The sequence below is a fragment of the Antennarius striatus genome, chromosome 15 (assembly GCF_040054535.1).
Source record: "Antennarius striatus isolate MH-2024 chromosome 15, ASM4005453v1, whole genome shotgun sequence".
NCBI lineage: Eukaryota > Metazoa > Chordata > Actinopteri > Lophiiformes > Antennariidae > Antennarius > Antennarius striatus.
In genome coordinates, this window is record NC_090790.1 from 11,957,219 (window position 1) to 11,976,087 (window position 18,869).

At 38.9% G+C, this 18,869-nt stretch overlaps 5 protein-coding genes across 9 annotated transcripts; 2 read left to right on the top strand and 3 right to left on the bottom strand.

Moving 5' to 3' along the window:
• Positions 1–55: 55 nt before the first annotated feature.
• LOC137608910 (homeobox protein goosecoid-2-like) lies at positions 56–2,161 on the bottom strand. Its single transcript, XM_068335541.1, has 3 exons — positions 1,773–2,161; positions 1,446–1,681; positions 56–391 (listed from the first exon to the last, which is right to left on the bottom strand). The coding sequence occupies exons 1-3, from the start codon at positions 2,008–2,010 to the stop codon at positions 314–316; spliced, it is 552 nt and encodes a 183-aa protein (XP_068191642.1). The 5' UTR covers positions 2,011–2,161; the 3' UTR covers positions 56–313.
• Positions 2,162–4,542: 2,381 nt separating this feature from the next.
• On the top strand, positions 4,543–8,352 carry LOC137608235 (uncharacterized). The gene is made up of 2 exons (XM_068334446.1): positions 4,543–5,097; positions 6,764–8,352. Exons 1-2 carry the CDS (start codon positions 4,968–4,970, stop codon positions 7,474–7,476), a joined length of 843 nt encoding a protein of 280 aa, XP_068190547.1. The 5' UTR covers positions 4,543–4,967; the 3' UTR covers positions 7,477–8,352.
• A 143-nt stretch (positions 8,353–8,495) lies between these two features.
• On the bottom strand, positions 8,496–11,722 carry rnf185 (ring finger protein 185). 5 transcript variants are annotated; one of them, XM_068334451.1, is made up of 7 exons: positions 11,641–11,722; positions 11,116–11,391; positions 10,815–10,833; positions 10,611–10,723; positions 10,350–10,404; positions 8,926–9,043; positions 8,496–8,830 (listed from the first exon to the last, which is right to left on the bottom strand). In XM_068334451.1, exons 2-7 carry the CDS (start codon positions 11,292–11,294, stop codon positions 8,736–8,738), a joined length of 579 nt encoding a protein of 192 aa, XP_068190552.1. In that variant the 5' UTR covers positions 11,295–11,391; positions 11,641–11,722; the 3' UTR covers positions 8,496–8,735. The 5 variants fall into 5 exon arrangements, with proteins under 5 accessions (XP_068190552.1, XP_068190548.1, XP_068190550.1 ...); XM_068334447.1 differs by having other exon boundaries at positions 8,496–8,833; XM_068334449.1 differs by having other exon boundaries at positions 8,496–8,833; positions 11,116–11,354; positions 11,641–11,709.
• A 1,460-nt stretch (positions 11,723–13,182) lies between these two features.
• LOC137608622 (chemerin-like receptor 1) lies at positions 13,183–14,831 on the bottom strand. The gene is made up of 2 exons (XM_068335123.1): positions 14,692–14,831; positions 13,183–14,564 (listed from the first exon to the last, which is right to left on the bottom strand). The coding sequence occupies exon 2, from the start codon at positions 14,548–14,550 to the stop codon at positions 13,546–13,548; it is 1,005 nt and encodes a 334-aa protein (XP_068191224.1). The 5' UTR covers positions 14,551–14,564; positions 14,692–14,831; the 3' UTR covers positions 13,183–13,545.
• A 1,316-nt stretch (positions 14,832–16,147) lies between these two features.
• Positions 16,148–18,829, top strand: iscub (iron-sulfur cluster assembly enzyme b). The gene is made up of 5 exons (XM_068335553.1): positions 16,148–16,303; positions 17,456–17,569; positions 17,878–17,988; positions 18,079–18,157; positions 18,242–18,829. Exons 1-5 carry the CDS (start codon positions 16,202–16,204, stop codon positions 18,331–18,333), a joined length of 498 nt encoding a protein of 165 aa, XP_068191654.1. The 5' UTR covers positions 16,148–16,201; the 3' UTR covers positions 18,334–18,829.
• Positions 18,830–18,869: the final 40 nt, after the last annotated feature.

Below are 18,869 nucleotides of genomic sequence, written 5' to 3' on the forward strand. Positions count from 1 at the left end.
ACCTTAACAAGTGTAAACTTTATCAACTCAGTCAACATTTTATCTTTCGGGGGGGTAAAGATGTGCTGCAGGCATGTTCTGGCAAGTTTGTTCTTATGCACTTAACCAATCAGATTCATTAATATGACAAAAATTGTTCACAGTCACATAATTTGACTGTTACAAAAGATGTACTGTATTTTTCCTGGAAAGGTAATATTTCACAATGGTTTTACACTTGACAACAATGGAAAGTAAAACTTTTATGTATTTAATTACTCAACCACACAGAGTGTTCAGCTTTTTTATAGTCTGTAAAAAAACAAAACAAAATTTAGTTTTCTACGTTTCCAACACCAAATGACAGTCGTTTCTGACGCCTCCACTTTGCTCTTCGGTTCTTAAACCATACCTGTGAGCAGACAAAAAAAGTCAAATTTTTGCATCTTCTGTATTTAATTTGGAGTAAACACAAAACAATTAGACAACATAATCATCACAGAAATATAATTAAAACAGCATCAATTGACTAGAGCTTAGATGAAGTTCAATGCCATCACACTCGGACATTTTTAAAAGAACAACTGGGTTTATTCACAAATGGGAGGGGAGGTTGTGTTGAACAGAAATTTTTAAAAAAAACTGTTTTTCTTCCTTGACTTTGAATGTTTATCATATATTAATCAGTGACCAAAACAAAGAGAAATAAAACTAAAACCACGAATAGCTGCCATAAAATTCTCATGCGACACAACTAGCATGTACCACATTTCATACAATATCTTAAATTGTATGCCTCCATCAGTATTATTACATCAGTAATCCTCCTCCTCATGAACTTGTACAGCCTATAAATAACATCTGGTGGGAAGGGGTGAGGAGGGGGAAATAGGGGTGGACACATAGATACATTTTACAACTTTATACATAAGAGATAACTCTAACATTTACTTAGCTGTATCAAAAACATTATCACAACTGCATGGATGAATGCGTTAATAAGAAGGAGGAAGAAAGGAAACAGGACCAGCCGATGGATTGGTGTGTGGCAGATATTGTAGAAGTTTTATGGAACATTATGGTCATGATGTCCCAGCTGTGCTATTTTGCAGATGTAATTCCCTTCCTAATGTTTGCACCTGTTTACAGGGTGGAATTAGTACAATAACAAAAGAGTGGCCATTAAGTATTAGATAGAGGAATCAAGTCTGTTTCTCCAAAAACAGATTCTGGACTCAAAACTACTCGCAAAAATAAGTCAAGCATGACCAAATCTTGTCACTGAAAAGTATCACAAGATCTGCACTACATATAAATGTAAAACCCGTTATAAAGAGAAAAAAGCTTTTCCCATATCTTGCCAAAAAGCACTACTTCATCCATCATCTGATACGGCACTTGGTTGGAAACTTATCTAAGGGCCACATCTTTGCAAAAACAGGACTATTAATTGTTGAACAGCTTACCTCTACTCTTTCTTCCTTTAAGTGAGTATGGTGTGCTAGTTTCTCCCTCGTGTTGACATCTGGATACTGGTTCTGCAGAAACAGCTCCTCCAGTGCCTCCAGCTGCTCCTCTGTGAAAATGGTGCGGTGACGTCTGGTTCTCCTCTGCACCTGACCGAGTGGTCGCTCCTCTCTCAGAGTGTCTCCCAGCAGACATGAGTCTGTGAGCATTACTGGGGGCCATCTGTACTGACAGGCTGCAAGGAGGAGGCCAGTGAGCACAACGTTAAAGGTCAAAACTAGTTTTAATTTCTTGTTTAAAAGGAGAGGACTCTCATCAGCTCTTACCTTCATGCATGAGTTCAGTCTGGAATAAATCTCCACAGTGGGAGCAGTAGCAGCAGCACAGACAGGTGTGATGAATATTGTCTGCTTGGACTCCAGCAGGGCTCACTATTCTCTCTTTTACTCCTGCATCACCAGCTCCACATGTCCATTTGTCTCCTGTGCTGTTTGGATATTTGGTCAGTATATTCTCAATAGTAAAAGGAAACTTTTGTCTCTCCATCCCTATCAGTCCATCCATCTCCAGTGAAAAATCCAATAAAAGCCAAGCACTGATAATGACGCTGTATCAACGCACGGCACTTTGTAATAGTTTGTGCTCTGCTGCTCCTCTCCTTCTCCTCTCCACAGCAGCATGTCAGGCCCTTATAGTGAAATTGGAAGGCAAAAAAATAGTAAAACCATAATCCCCCCTATGGACCAGACACATAAAACGGTTGAAACTTAATTCCTAGCTAATCTGGGCAGTTTTGTGAAGAGGTTAGAGAGGACGGCAGATTCAGTTAATCTTACTTCATTCCTTTCTCCAAAAGAAATCAGATTTCACTGCATAAAATGAGAAGTGGAGAGCCCCTAAGATCCTTATTGTTGGGGTTTTAGAGAAAAGGGGATTGCTCGGTATTAGAAACCTGGATTTAAAGATGAACGTTTCTGGTGTGGCCACAGACTTGTCTATGCTGAATTTTAAGGATTAGCACTTATATTAATTTCATAGTGTCGGTTTCCTGTTTACTTTATCATCAAATGACATTATGAACACATATAATGTAGGTTTTGGCAGTGATAACTAGTAGTGTGTTGATTATATACAGTAACAAGGCAGTTAGATAAATAAATGACCCGCCTTACCAGTGGCATGATGACTAGCACTAATAGATTTAAATGTATTAGAATAAAATTCTGAGAAATGCTATTTCATGTAATTTTTTTCGTAATCGTACGTCATGTGTCTTAACTTATCTGTGTGATGCAGTTTTTCTTTCTCTGATAATGCGCACAGCAAAAGTAAATCTGTTATAGGTTAACCCCTCACCTCCCTCCAACAAATCCTGTGATATCATACAAAGCGACACACCTTTTTTCAGAGAATTAATGGATTTCTACAATCTGTCTTAAGCTCCCCTTATAAGGGCTTTGGAAAACAGATAACAATAAACACCATCACATCCTTTTCACTCCAGTTTTAATAGCCCCCAGATTGTTGATGTATAGTTTGCGGAGCATTTGAGATCACTATCTGCAGTTATTGTGGTCCTCAATAGAGGGAATCGTACCATGTACACATCGGTTCAAATTCATTACCAGGGATTACGATGAAAAAGGTCCGTTTTGCTGTTGTAAGAATAAAATGTGGAACAAGTGGTAAAATGAAGAAAAGCCATCACCACCCCAAAGGTGATACTCTTTCTTGATTTTTAAGGGGTTGCTTTGAGTACTCCTGTAATGTTATGGACTTTAGAAAAGATTCCCCTCAACAGCATGTGCTTTTACAAGACCACCTAAGTCAATCCGTGACACAAGAAAGAATTGTAAGTCCTCAATTTCTTTGATTTTTGATTAGATGCTGCATTTATGAAACAGTTATATGAAGGAAATGCAGCACAATTTCTACAAAGAACTGTAATTGGTAATGAGTTTACCTCACTGTGTAAGCATAATCATTATCACATGTCATGCACTAGTGTTGGGATCAGACATATTAAATTGAAATCACTGGGAAAAAATTAAACATAAATAGCTGGAAGGGCAGCCAGTCAAACCCCGAGGTCCAACAGTCACTTTTTAATTTAATTACACATATAAACTTCAAACATGTGGTTCAGCAAAATGACTTGTGACGTTAACGACAGTCAAAAAGAAAAAAATAACAATTTTGTAACACACTTTCACATAAATCTTCTCCAAAATTAAATGGCTTTTTCTGTGGCATTCTTCCACCCCTTTTTGTGACAATTCACCAAGTTGTTTATGGGCAATTGAATAATCAAATAAACAGATAAAAGATCCATCTGTGAAAAAAGTGAAAATTCTAGATGTTAAGATGTCCAGTGGATCAACTCAACAGCTTTTGGACAACCATGACCTGGATAACTGAGAACCTACACAGACAAAATTCTAAATCCACCCCTTTTTAATGAAATTCTGGGAGAGATTTTCACTTTTCCTGCTCTACTCCTCTAAAAAGATACAGCGACATTAGTGATTGCATACATTAAATACACTTAAACAATGACAATGTGATAAACACAGGACCCCCACATTGCTTAAGATTAGTCATATGTGAAAACCCTGCATGTCTCTGCTTACTTTTGGATTGAGGATGATTACCTCTTAGGAAATTGGAATTGTAGCTGTACGACCAGGAAATGCAGACCAACCTTCTTCTCCATGTTTCTCTCAGCCTTACTTGTATGTGAGCTTGTACAGGCTTGTTAGATACTGATACCCCGAGGAGCCGATAAAGAGACCATAAATCTAAAACATTACTAATAGTAATATTATGTTTCTTTTGTCCTTATCTCATAAATTTCCTCTGGAATCTGAAGCTTGATTTGTCTTGTCTAAGCATTTTCAAGCATAGAGAGCATACATTTTAATGTTTTAACGGGTTTTCTATACATTTAAGTTATATTTTACAGGACCGGTGCTGTATTAATACTTACTGACACTTGTAAAGAAATTTATGCACATTACATGTTAATTTCCTATGAACATGTTATGTGCATTTTTTCTTTTTTACAACTGGAGGAAGATGGGAAGCCATGCAGACACTGGGATAACCTAAAACTCCATGAAGAGAAGATCTAGATTTAGCCATCCCATCAGTGCAGCAATAGCTCACTATTTTGTAAAAAGTCTGCAAATAAGAAAAGTTCAAAATTAAAATAAAGTGAGATTTCTCCTCTAAATTCAGTGTGGCTTACACAAGGCTTGAATTTTTGACCGTAACTAAACAGTAAATACTGCTTCCAAACGCTGCTCCATGGATGTATTCATACTCAGCACGGCGGTGCAGGGATGGGTCATGCGCCTCCTCGTGGCCACAGAGCACACTGTCCAGAGTTGAACGGCGGAGCGACACGACGCGGCAGACAGCTCGCCACTCGCGATAACTTGCGCGGAGGCAGCAGCTGAGCGGAAAAGGCGGGAGAAGATTGCCGCTTCCGCGTCCGCGCAGCACAGAAACAGTAGGGCAAAATGGACGATAAGTTAATATTGGCAGTGTTTAATTATCCAGAGCTTTACAACGTCACTTTACCGAATTACCGTTGCACAGAAAGTCGAGCAAATGCTTGGAGGAACATCAGCATGGATCTGGGTCTCCCATGTGAGTGTTTGTTTTTTTGTTTTTCACAACTTTAACGACAGTTATTATTTCGCTTGCTAACAAAACATAAAGATGTTGGAAAATTTAGGGCGCTTCTGGTCGATAGAGATACTTCTCGTGTCACTCGGAGGAAAATCGCAGCTTTTTTATTCCTATTTTTTATTCGCGGGAGTTCGTCCAAGCGGTTTTGGCGGCGGCCGCGCGCACCGTGCTAGCGGTAGCAGGCGCCGCTCCACACCGTAGGCCGCGCTGCGCTGAGCGGTCCGGTCCAGGCGTTGTTACCGCACCGCCAGGCGCGGAGAGGCGGAGGTGAGAGAATGTTCGGCGTCACGGAGCCCACTCCTGTGCACATATCACGTCACTCGTTCTTGAACGCCACTCTTCTCCATTCAAACTGGAAGCTTCTCGACGTCGCGTCGAAGCGTCAGCAGCGCCGCCGCGATGTGTGTCGGATCCACGCAGCGGTGGAATCAGGTGACGGAGGGCGATCGGGCGCACACTGACGGTCAGCGACAGACATCACGGGATAAATACCTTATTCATCCCGGAGAAAATTACACATATCCACTGCTGAGGCATACATAAGAAAAATATTAATAATGTAACAGAACTATTATGTATTTCTTTGCATGCTTTACAAAATCATAGACTATTGAAAAAGATTAAATTAATTTAAGTAGATTTTTAATTCCCATTATATACTGCAGTATACCATGCAGTATTTAGGGAGACAAATGTTTGTCTCTATAGCAACAAAAGTTGGAGGAGGATATCGTATTGCACATTTTTATGTTTTTGTTTGCAAGATATGTCCAAAAATGTGTCAATTGAGTTGGTTAAATTTTGAAGCCGTAATGGGCGTTTCTGCATCTCCTGTTTGACTCTCTTACATCTTTTTTTTTGTTTTGTTTTAGCATTTTGTTGATAGAATAATTATTCTGACTGCAGTCAGAGTTCAAACCCCAAGGCAGCCCCATCTGAAAGTAGGATTTGCACTATATTTAAACATAATGCGACCGATTGACCATGAAAGCCCACCAGTAGAACTTGTGACTGGTGGTATGTTAGTAATTCTTATTAACATCTCTTATCTGGCCCGGGAATGCCTCAGGCTGCCCCAGGAGAAGCTGGAGAAAGTGATGTTGGGAATATCCACATTAGCCTGTCACCATGGAAACAATCCCAAAAAAGCTCAAGAAAATGGACCACAAACCCATTATCAATTAGATAGTTGTTCATGAACTGTTGCTACGTCTCTGATAAACAGTTGATGTAGGATTATTATTGGATTGGAAACTATTTTCTAATTGTTTGGGTTTTAGCGACACTGGCATTTATTTTTATTGTAAAACGTATTAAACTGTGATTTTAGCAGCAACTGTCATGTCCTCTTAATAACAAATTGAGTTAGTTATTCAGACCATAATGATCAAAGATAATTAAAATACAAATGTTTTGCAGATTTTTTTAAAAATTGTTATAAATAGTAAAATTTTGTATTGACAAAGCAACTGACTGCATACATGCAGTGATGTTTCTTTAGTGGGTGTCCAGCTGTCCAATCAGTATTTTTTTGTCAGCATTGTATTCCCTTATTGTTGGTAGATAGAATTACTGTATTGTTGGTATAACTTGCTCCTTACTCTCTGATGTGTTTCTTTTCTAGCTGATGAGTGTAAAAGAAAATGGAAGAACATGAGAGACAGGTACTTGAAAGAAGTTCGAATGGAGATCAAAAGCAAGAAGCAAGGAGAAATTGTGCAAAGTAGATGGAAACACAGACAACTTATGAATTTCATTGCACCCTACGCTGGCTCAAGAAGCGGAGTGGTAGATATCTGCGACAATAATGACGATGACCGTGACAATCTCGACAATGAATCTGGCAGCGTGGAAGGAGAACACACGTCGTCAGAGACGGTCAAAACGCCACAGCCCCTCGTCAAAGCCCCCGCCAGTCAACCGGACCTCAAATCTCAGATGCCATTTGGGACACAGCTCCCGTCAGCATCTCAGGACGCACAGACGGCCCATCTGGCTGCTGTTGCCAAAATGCCTTTGTGCCCACAGATCACTCCAAGCAGTAAAACTGGACGGAAACGGCGCCCAGTGCCAGAGTCACTTTCGCCGCCCTCCTCGCAAAGCGCTCCATCCCCTACGAAATGGTTAGTCAAAGACAATGGCAACGCGTTTCCTAACAGACAGCGAGACGAAGACGAACTGTTCCTGTTAAGCTTTGTGCCGGCTCTGAAACGACTCGCTCCACAGAAAAGGTGCGAGACAAAAATAAAGATTCAGCAGATCATGTATGAGGCAGAATTCAACATTGCTCAGCCGGAATCTCAAGAGAAACACCCGGAAACAGAAATGCAGGATTAAGCGAGACAGACTCTTTTTTTTGTACTTGATGATTTATAAAAGCCACTTTCACAAAAAAATGAATAAATTATCTATTTTTACTGTACAAAGTGGATGAATGTCCCTCTTATGTGAAATGACATGTTCTGCATTTGAACACATCTCAGCTTTGAACAAGTTGCTGAGTTTTTCCATACCACTTCAGTCAGTGCCCGATTTTCATATTAAATGAGAGAATGAAGCTTTAATAGATTTACACCTTAATAACAGTCACTTAATGATGTGACATCTTTATTTACATTTGTTTTACTGTCAAAAGAAGAGTTTCACATGTAGAAAAGTATCAGCTTCAGTCGACCAATCTTCCTTTAGGCTCTGTGTTAATTTACAGTATTTTACAGCTTGTCAGTGAGGAACACTTTAGATGTATCCTTCCAATGCACAACTGCATCCACAGTTCTTCTGAAATGTCATTCAGAATAAAGGTGTGATTTGATATCACAAATAATGTGTGATTTTTGGTATATTTTGAGATATCTTTCAGAACTAGTGTAGCTAGATTACAAAAACAGTATATTAATGCAGACTGAAAAATGTAGATTCTTTGCAGCAATTACAAAAACACAGGTGTATGAATTTAAATTTCTCCTGGGAGGGAAAACAATAGGAGGGGTAAGTCAGTCATCTTCAGATTACTAGGAGGGGTAAGTAATTAAAAGAATGATGGCTGTTATAACTTACTGTAACACTTCAATCAAACAAAGCCATTCTTGAAGCTTTTGCTTTAAACACTTAACAGAGGCAGAGCTGGTATCAATACTCAGGATAGCAAGAGCCAAATAAAAGCGACAAGGAAATGACAATTTATAACATGGGATCGTGAATGAAGTTCATCAGCACAGTCCTGCTGTTATTATTTTTAACAGTATTTCACCATAAATACAATGACTATAACAAAACAGTTAAAAAGAAGCTCTTAATTGATCAAAAATACAATGCAACAATTAATTTATCCTCTTTCAACCGACATCCTTCCTGCATTTGATTTTATAAATGTTTATTAAAGGTAAAGTTTCATGACTTTGGAGCCCTTTGCTGATGACATTTTAGGTGGAATATATGGCTGGATTTCACGTGTTATTAAAATTAAATCTTGAGGCAACCAAAAATATCAGGTTTATCTTGAGAGTAGTAATAATTCAATTAGCACAGCATTCTTCATGTCCAGTAGACCAATACAAAACAAATTTAAAAACAAATGGTAGGTTTCCTCCATTCATTTACGCAATCAGCAACCAAAACATTATCACCAAGGCGACGAACAAAAAGAGTCGAGACAAAAACTGTTCGTCCATGTGCTGCGGTGTCCCAGGCGCTGCTGTTTGGGAAATGGTTTAACACACATTATTTGATTATGTTGCTGATAAATGATGTGAAATGGTCATGATAAAGTGCCTAAAATATAAATACCTGGAGGAGGTCTTCCATCGTTGATGTTAAAAGCTGTAGCGAAAATACCAAATGGAAAGGCGCCAATTCCAAATGACATCTGGAACCCCCCATCGCCAAAACCAAATCCTTGAAAGCCCTATGAAACATGTATTTCATCATTATGTGTGTGTGGGTTCAAATCAATTTTAATCATCCATATACAATATCAGAGGTAGTTTTACACAATCAGTGAATTATGACGCAAAAAGAACTTGAGCTTTCTAAAGCGAAGTGTATAATACACCATTCAGTGTATAATAGATTCTGCCAGTTGATTAAGTGCAATCTGCACTGCGACATCCTATGCAATAATTTCAGCGTGAATACTTGACAGCTGATGTACTCTATATATTCCATTACTATATATACAAAAGCACTATTCCCCAAGACTGACCAGAAACAATTAGAGGACAAAGAACAACACATAATGAAATAAAGTACAGGTACAGGTCATTTTGAGTTACGTCCTTCTCAATTATAAGTGGGTTTTCAAAAAAAAAAAAACACGTAAAAATAAAAATAAAAATCAAATTCAGTCAAATCACTCGACTTGTCTGTCGACCATAAATATCGGAATTTTAAAGTAAATAGAAAATCATTACAAGCACATAATATTGTAATACTCGACTATAGCTGCAGTAGAGATGGAACTTGCAGATACAGTCAAACCTCGGTTTTCGAACGCTTCTATTCTCGACCAAATCGGTTTTCGACCAGAAAATCTGAGAATTTTACGTCTCTGAACTCGACCAAAATTCGGCTCTCGACCAAACCGAAAGAAGCCGAGCATACCTGAATGCGACTCACTCGGGAGCCTTGCGAACTTGAATGCCTAGGATGCTTCCTCCGTAGCGCATTCGTGTTAAAAGTTCAATAGGATATCTTGTATTATAATAAAACACAGTGTCTATTTCTACCCCTTTTTATTTATGGTAAACAGTATACTAGATAGCTTATGTGTAAAATAGTTAAAAAAAAAACTAGAAAAAGTTGTTTTTTAGACTTGGAACGGATTAAAATTATTTACATTAATTATAATGGGAAAAATAGTTTCCGATTTTGAACAACTCACTTTTCGACAGCCTTCTGGAACGGATTTTGTTCGAAAATCGAGGGTTGACTGTACAGGCTTTATTCATCTTTTCACACAGGAACTCAGAACAGAGACGCAACTGCCGCTCAAAACTAACTCGCAGTTAACTCTCGTTCCCTTTTCCCAAGTGTCACAAACTTCCCACAGCCCACATACAGCCCAAACATACACAAACATAGCAGTGTTTTGCTCGGCGCGGGTTACGGATATAGTCAGATATGTCAGCGCGCAGTTGTTTGCATCTCAGAATGTTTGTATCTTGAGGACTACCTGTATCGATTTTCATTGCCTTATTTTTGATTGTACTTACACCACGGTTTTCTGGCTCAGGTCTCTGCCCTTGTGGTCGAGGTGGAGTTCTTTCTCTGTAAAAAAAAAAAAGCCTGATGTAAGGAACCACACTGGTTATACTCCCCAGTTAAAACAAATTCTTACATTATTACTCTTAATAAATGGCATTAATTGATGAATAACTCAATGTTATAAGAATTTATTCATCACTGCAGGGTGTTGTGTTTACATAATGCTTGAGGCTTAAAGCAAGGCTGACTGGTTAAGGTACAATATCCACCTGGGGTCCTGCTGACCGGTACTCCCCCTTCCGTATAATGGGATAACTTTGTCTCTGCTGATACCAGCCTTACATACTGGACAAACTTGTCTGTTGGGTCTGGTCTCCAACCACTGCATGAAGAAAGATGTACATGTTTACAAAACAATACAATAAAGAGTGAAAATAGTGAAAAGAAAGAACACAATGATAGGATATGCTTACCTGATGCAAGCAAGGCCAGCTGATTCATGGTGAGAAATGACAATAAGAAGGTTGATTAGTAAAACATATCTTTGAAAGTTGTTTTTTTTTGGTACAGTCACAACTGATATCAGATCAGCTGTTATAGGTCTGACCTGAATGGGAAAATAATGAGCTTTTCTAAAATGTTTTGGACAACCAGACCAATATTAGGGAATCAAAACCGATGTACTTGCAAAGTAGATATGGACCGACTGGCTGCTACCAGTGGCCGTGAGTTACAGCACAGAACCAAACATGAGCCATCGATGGTCGCTCCTACCAGAAGAGGTGTCCACACAGGCTGATCACTGCATCCTTGGCGGTGTCCAGACATATATTACACTCGAATGTGCTGTCCTGGTTGCTGCCGTCAGCCGTAGTCGAACTGCTCGACCCGGGATTTCGGTTTTCAGTGGACGAAGTGGAGCCAGTGGATGGAGGGTGGGCAGCGGAGGCCATTTAAAGGCAGATCTAGTCAACAAGCACGTCCAGGTCGGGTGACTCCGTGGGCACCCAGCTCTTCACCACAAGTACACAGGAAGCCAAGGATTAATAGCTAGCAACGACAAGTAACAATTCGATTAAAACGCAGCAAAGTCAACCGCGTATTACCTAACATTTAAAATGGACCAAAACCAGCTAACGTTAGCATGCTAGACTGAGGAAAACAGTTTAACTAACCGACTGATGGAGCGAATGCAAAGCAACAACCTCTGACACTAGAGCGTTACTTCAAAGTGTCTTTGAAGATGTAATTGCCAAGCTGAAAAAACAAAAGCGTGTTAAGTTGTTAAGTTATCCTTACAGCAGATTGCATCAAAACACGCACTTCCTCACTTCCGCAAACCGATGGCTTATCGTGGCTCATTTGCTGTGTTTCTGTGGGCGTGACCGATTCTTCTTCTCCGGATTTTCTAGCCGTGTTCAAAATCACCTTTATAAACCTATACCGCCACCTACTGTACGTGTATGTAAGAACAGTTCCAGGTTACAGGAAAAGAACTCACTTGCGTCTTATTAGTTTTTTTGTGTTAATGAAATTAACGCTGCATTTAAAATATGGTCATCAAATAATGTTTACTGTTTAGAACTATTTTGTTTTCCGTGTTACAAGTTATGAAGATCAAAATAGTTCTGAATGTGGAGGCTGCTGGTCTTTCAAAGAAGGGCAAGACATCCCTGAGATGGTTTCATCAAAAGGCCTGCCAAACAGTGAACTTCCTTTCTCACAGCACTTCCAGTCAGCCAGCTGTCATACCAGGAGAGCTGAAAAGACCTGCTAATTCTTCCTACTTTTTGCACCAAATCAACTGACGTGTTGCTGTTTAATTCTGTTTCCCCTGGCTCATCTACTGCTACTTAGCCAGCAGTATGAATGATTGAGCAAACTAACACAATTACAATTAATTTTTACAAGGGGATGTTAACATTATGTTAAACCAAAACAAGTAAATGCCATTAGTGTATTTTATTTACAGTGTATGAAATGAACAATAGAAATACTCAAGCCATTTCATCAAGCGGGAAAAGGGAAGGAGTTTATCTTTCGATTTCATTTGCAAAATCCACAATGGGACTAAAATAGCTGTCAGTCAAAAAGGGACTTAGTTTTTTGACTGATGTTCCAGTCATCGTACAGAAATCCAGCGTCCAGGTCAGTTAGGTCCAGCCTACTGTTCCACTCACCCCCAGAGACGCTGAGCGTCCGGGGACCTGGAAAAAATGTAACATCTAACTAATGAGCATCAAATTTACAGACAATGCAAACAAATGCTGCTGAAAAAAAGCTGGCATTTTGGCCAGATTTCGTAAATACTGTATTCTCATATACAATTTTACATTTTATGCTAGAATATTTTGATATTTAATATAAACCATGCATATGCAAAGTTTTCAGAAAACATGCAATGAAGGCACGATTAGAGGGCTGGCAGGGTTTTCTTGACAAAACGACAAATCACGCGAGCCAAGGATTGATCATGAGACAAAGAACAGTACGTATTTGAAGATTTAGCTTTTCATATTCGACTCCATTCTGAACATACTGGAAGTTTTTCATACCTCGAATCCTGTACTGTGGTGAGGGCTACACTTGGCAAGAGGAAAGCACAGTAATTAAAGAAGTTAACTGACAATACTAAGATACAGTATATCACAGTACTGCTTCAAAGAAGACACAGGTCTGCTTATAATTAAGTGGGAACTGGTTGGTTGAAACCTGTTGAAACCGTAGGCCATGGCAGCATCCTCAATGATACCGCAGGCGTTAATCACATCTGAGTCCGTGGGCAGAATCTCAAACTTCATCTCATCAAGTTGTTATAAAAGAAAGTTATAACAATTAAATGAAATCATTCATTTATTTCCTTTGGAAATATTAAAAATGCTGCACATTAATATTATACAATTGACTTGTTTTAGATGGAGGACCTGTAGCCTATTCACATGAACGTTCAGTTATTAAATTATTCATGGGACAAGTTTAGTTAGTTTACAATACATACATAAAATTATATTTATCTTTGTACCACAGCATTTTACTAAAGACTAAAATCATTGATTACATATACAGTACACATATACTGAGTAAAGACTGCACGTCTTCCAGCACAAATTAAAATTAAACCTGTCGTGATGTATGTTTCTGTCAAAATCACTCAACCTTGACCTGTAAAAATCCTCCTTGTCACTCACAAGGGTTAACTTGATTTTACTTAATTTCCACCGCCTTGGACCTTGAATGATTGAGACCACCTGTACGAAAATCCTCTGCCATAGCCTCTTCTATTCTTGACGTCAAAGAGCGTTTAAGGGTTGTTTTGAAATCATTACCAATGAACACATAGAGAACTGGGGATATGAAGCTGTTTGATGCCGCCATGGTGGCCCCCACCCTTAGGCCAGTGTTAAGGACCTCCAGGCTGTGGTTCTTCAAGTCTAACTCTAATAGACCAAAGCAATGATAGGGGACCCAGCAGAGGAAAAATGATAAGATCAGTGCTGCCATCACTTTGTAAGGTTTTGTTGACCTGATGGTCAAACGTCTGAGCTTTACACCAAGCACTACACAGCAGAAAACGATTGTGAGGAAAGGAATGAGAAACCCACAGATGAATCGCGTCAGTTTCACCACCTTGTGCCTGGAGTGGTCCATGTAACCCATGTAGCACTGAGTGACTGAGCCATGAACAATGATTTGTCTGAAGATCAGTGAAGGCAGTGTCAGGAGGGCTGACAGGAGCCACATAAGGGCAACGACTCCAACTGCTTTCGTTACTGTCCGGTGGTTGTGTGACCACACAGGAAATGAAACCATTAGGCAGCGATCAGCGCTGATCAAAACCAACAGGAACACACTGCTGTACATGTTGAGAAAAAGAGCCGAGGAGGTGAGCTTGCACAAAACCGGTCCGAAAGGCCAGTGTGAAGTGATCATGTAGAATACTTCCAGGGGCAGAAAAGCACAGAACAAAAAGTCTGAAATGGCCAGGCTGATGTACCAGATGGTGATGACCGTCCGTTTCATTTTCCATCCACAGATCCAGATCACCAATGAATTTCCTCCGAGACCAATCAAAGATATGATGATATTAATCACCACTAGAGTCAAAGGAGTCTGAGGAGGACTGAAATCCAGCTTTCCAACTGCTGTTGAGTTAATCTCAGTTTCATTGTCCGGAGTATAGTCTTCAAATTCAATATAATCCACATCCATAATGGTAATCTTTCCTGAAATATGGACCAAAGTGCATTCCTTTATATACATACACACATATATTATACATTACACAATTTAATCTTTGTCAAACAAAGAAAATAGTTTGGACTTCTGCATAAAATGTACGTAGATACTCACAGTAAATGTCGATGTAGAGGCAATCACACTGAAGTGTCTTCCTTAGGAGATCCTTGTCACTTCACAAACTTCTCACTTCTGCTTTCTGGGTAGAGTCATTGATGAAAGTTACGCAATAGAGAATTAGTATGTCATGGAGCAAACAACAATCTGCCCACACTTCATTTACCGACAACATTCTGTGTATCTACATGATACCATTTTAGGCTAAAAGAGTCTGTGGTATTAGATGGACTTTTCAAGCCTTCCATTTCCTGGTGTAGTATAAAAATCATCAGTCAATGTGATTACATACATACATAGGCACACAAGCACGCACACACAAAATACAAGTACATGTAATTTCTCTGGTGGCATGACTGGAGAATAATCAATGTATAAAGTGTTCCACCGATAAACATCCTGATGATGATAACCCACTCTATGGCCAGATGTTAGTGTCAGTGGTCAGCTGTAGCAATATGTGGTTGGAGGTTTGAAAGCATAGCAGGTGGATACCCTGATTCTTTTTAGTTATATATAGTATACAACAATTTGGATGCTCTCTTGTCATCCCTGTTGCTACACAATATTGTCATAGATGCACTGCTGCTGACTAGTGAGCAATGGCCTTGGGGACTTGTCGGGTGGACTAGTCTGCCTCTGGAATGGTGCAACAGGTTGCTCAGAACATTACATTTTTCTCTTCCCAATCTGCAGGCCTTTTTATAGGAGTACATTATTTTAAAAAAAGGTGTGATATTTTGGCATACGTTTGACAAAGGCAATAAAGTTTATTCTCTAAAGATTTTCAGACACCAGAATAATTAGGAAAATTTTTTGCTAGAACAGTATGATTACACAAGTGTGACATGCTTGCAGTGACATTTCATAACCAGCATGTATTGTACAGTATTGTCTGTGCACACAGAAAAAATTCTTTGTTTGAGGAGGTCCAGAATTCAATTCTTATAGATGACATCAAATACAAAGTAAGACTACTACAGTGGAATTCAACTTTTAACTCCACATTTTTCATTGGTGGATTTGCTGCAAATGCAGTTCCCTAAAAAAATCACAGGATGCCGTTGTGCAACAGAACAGAAGTTGAGTAAATTATTAACAGTGGTAAACTCGTTGAGGAAACTGAACATCAAAGCTGTTTTGAGCAACTTCGAATGATCATTGGGAAATATGTAGAAGTGAAAAGTAAGTTATCACGTGTTTAAGAACTGCAATTTAGGTGCCTGATCTTTATATAAATACGACGATTCTTAATAACACACATTACCGTTTGAGGGTGTGCGCAACAACATTTATCTACCTAAAGATAAAAAAAAACAACAACTGGCCTTAAATTGAACATAGCAATGAGTACTACATTACATTTTTCTTTTATTAAAAGAAAATAAATTTGAATTACATGTTATTGTTTACCAGACATGCGCAGATGAGACTAGATTAGCCCCGCCCCCCAGTCTCCTAAAACCGCTCTCCTTTTACAAAGTGCGACATTCTGACGTCCCTCAACATGGCAGGAGTGTTGGCTAACAAGTGCTGGAGCCCTCTGACTTCACTCGCCAGGAGACTCTCTGCTCCAGAGTTCATCACCCAGTGCTTCTATCACCAGAAGGTAAAACTCTAACGTCATAGCTTCACTGATGGACACTGTTTTATTAGTGATAATTTTCATTAGCTGTAGCCTGACGTGAAGTACGGCTAAGGTAAACAGATGGAGTATGTTAGCTATAAGAAACGAATGTGTTGTCATGTAATGCTGTACAAATAGAGCTACGCTGGGTTACATCAGTGTGACGTATAGTATGATACTGTATATACAACCTGTCGGTTATGTACAGCACATCAAGGAGGTATTTTAGAAAGTTATAAAAATGAATTAATGAAATGTCAGCACTCTATTTAATATATTTAACATTTCTGATTAGTTCCAGCGACAGTAAATGGAGTATAGTAACATAGCTACTCAGTACCACAGTTTTAACAGTGTAATTTCATATTGATGAAGGTTTGGTAAATGTACAGTGAAATATAACCCTAAATGTTCCTGAAGATGCTCTGTAGAGACTCTGGTAACAGTTATGTGACCATTGGTTGCATCATGGATTACAGTGTTTGTCAAAACCCTAATTACCTGTTTATTCAAGTTTAGTTACTAAATACAAATAAACAAAGATTTATTAAACTTTTTGGATGTTTTAACAGTGACTTTTTCCTCTGTTATTCACTCTAACCATGGATAATTATCTGGAGAGCATTCCATATGTGTCTGCTAAAGCTCCATTAAAAAACAAAAGTCATGAAACAACTTAAACTAAATTTAGTCTGAACCATAAAGTTGTTTTTTTTAAAAAAAAAAGAAAGACCAAAAATGTAAGGATAGATCAAATTTAACAACAGCACCATAATTTAAAATATGTCGTTTTACTTGTAAAGTCTAGTCTTTTCTGACATTTATTGTTTAAAAACTCAGATGCTTCATGTTGTCTAATCAGAATGACTCAGCAGGTCTTGGGGGGGAGGAGAACAGGATGCAGGGGTTAGTATAGTAGACAATGAAATCCACCCCAATCTATTTATTTCAATATCCCTTATGTCACCAGAGAAAATCTGTGGTGATATAACCATGATTCTCAAAACTTCTTGTACCCACTTTAGGAGAATTTCATAGCAACACTACATCTTACTGTTTTTTTACTGTGTCATATTTATATAGATGTTATGGAATTTTTGTAAACCCATGTTGTTTTTTTGTCTTTCTTTGAAGGTGGTAGATCATTATGAGAACCCAAGAAATGTGGGGATATTGGACAAAAGCTCAAAGAATGTTGGGACCGGATTGGTGGGGGCTCCAGCCTGTGGTGATGTAATGAAGCTCCAGGTATGCAACTAATCATGGATGGATAACACCTTTTTATTTATTAGTTGAGATATTAGATTACACAATATAAACGCAGTGAAGTGTTCTTGAACCACACTCATACAGTACTGATTAATTAATTACGTGCTTATTTTACATTGTTGGTGGGGCTGTCTTAAATTGTATGATTTACGGTTATTTTTCAAGAAAAACACAGTGTGTAATTTAATATAGCCAGAGATTTTTAGTAATTGAATAATTATCACATATTGAATTTTGTAAGTCATTCACCTCTTGGTACTGGAGTAAAACTCTCCAAACTCTTCCAGATTGAGGTTAATGACGAGGGGAAGATTGTGGATGCCAGGTTCAAGACTTTTGGCTGTGGCTCTGCTATTGCTTCAAGTTCCTTGGCCACTGAGTGGGTGAAGGGCAAATCTGTGAGTGTATACATGACAAACATAACACTCCATATTTCTCTTATTTGTTCTCCATGTCGTATCACTGACTAAAATATTTGATGGTTACAGGTGGATGAAGCTCTGACAATAAGGAACACTGATATTGCCAAAGAGCTCAGCCTTCCACCAGTTAAACTTCACTGCTCCAGTAAGTTGTCAGTTATTTCGCCAAATGTTTTTTGTTACATATTCTTATGAAATCTGTATTTAACATTGAATTGCTCACTCTCAGTGCTCGCAGAGGATGCCATCAAGGCCGCCTTGGCTGATTATCGCATGAAGCAGGAGAACGACCAGCAGGAGGCAGTCATGGCCAGTAATTAAAGAGCACTCTCACACTGAACTGAGGTGTTTGCTGCCCAGAGGAGTCCTTCTCCATCATCACCACTCGACTCTCCTGCAGTATTGATCGCTCACACCTCATAATGTGAATGAAATGTAAACCAATGCCTGCTCAATGTAGTGGTGTTACACCAGGCTCTCTGTATTAGTCTGTAGAGCTCTATCTAACGTCATGTACTGCACCTCTTAGCCCGTCACTTAAACGCACAACCATTTGTTTTTTTGTTCAAAGCTGAGTCTTATTTTGAAATTGTCTTCTATTTTAAGAATTGAATTTGAGAAGTGTTGCTTTCAATTGGTGTGATGGAAATATTGACTTAAGCTTCCAGATGTTAAAGCATGTTGTCTGCACTGCTGACCACTGACCTTTTGTTATGCAAGAAATCAGCGTGTCGTAAGGCAATTAAAGGGTCCACTTTCAAGCATTATTTATATTAGCAATGCTTCCTTGAGTGTGCAATAAAATCCTCTTGAATTAGTTTTTGTTCAGAGTGCTATTTATTCATTCGAGCAGCCTG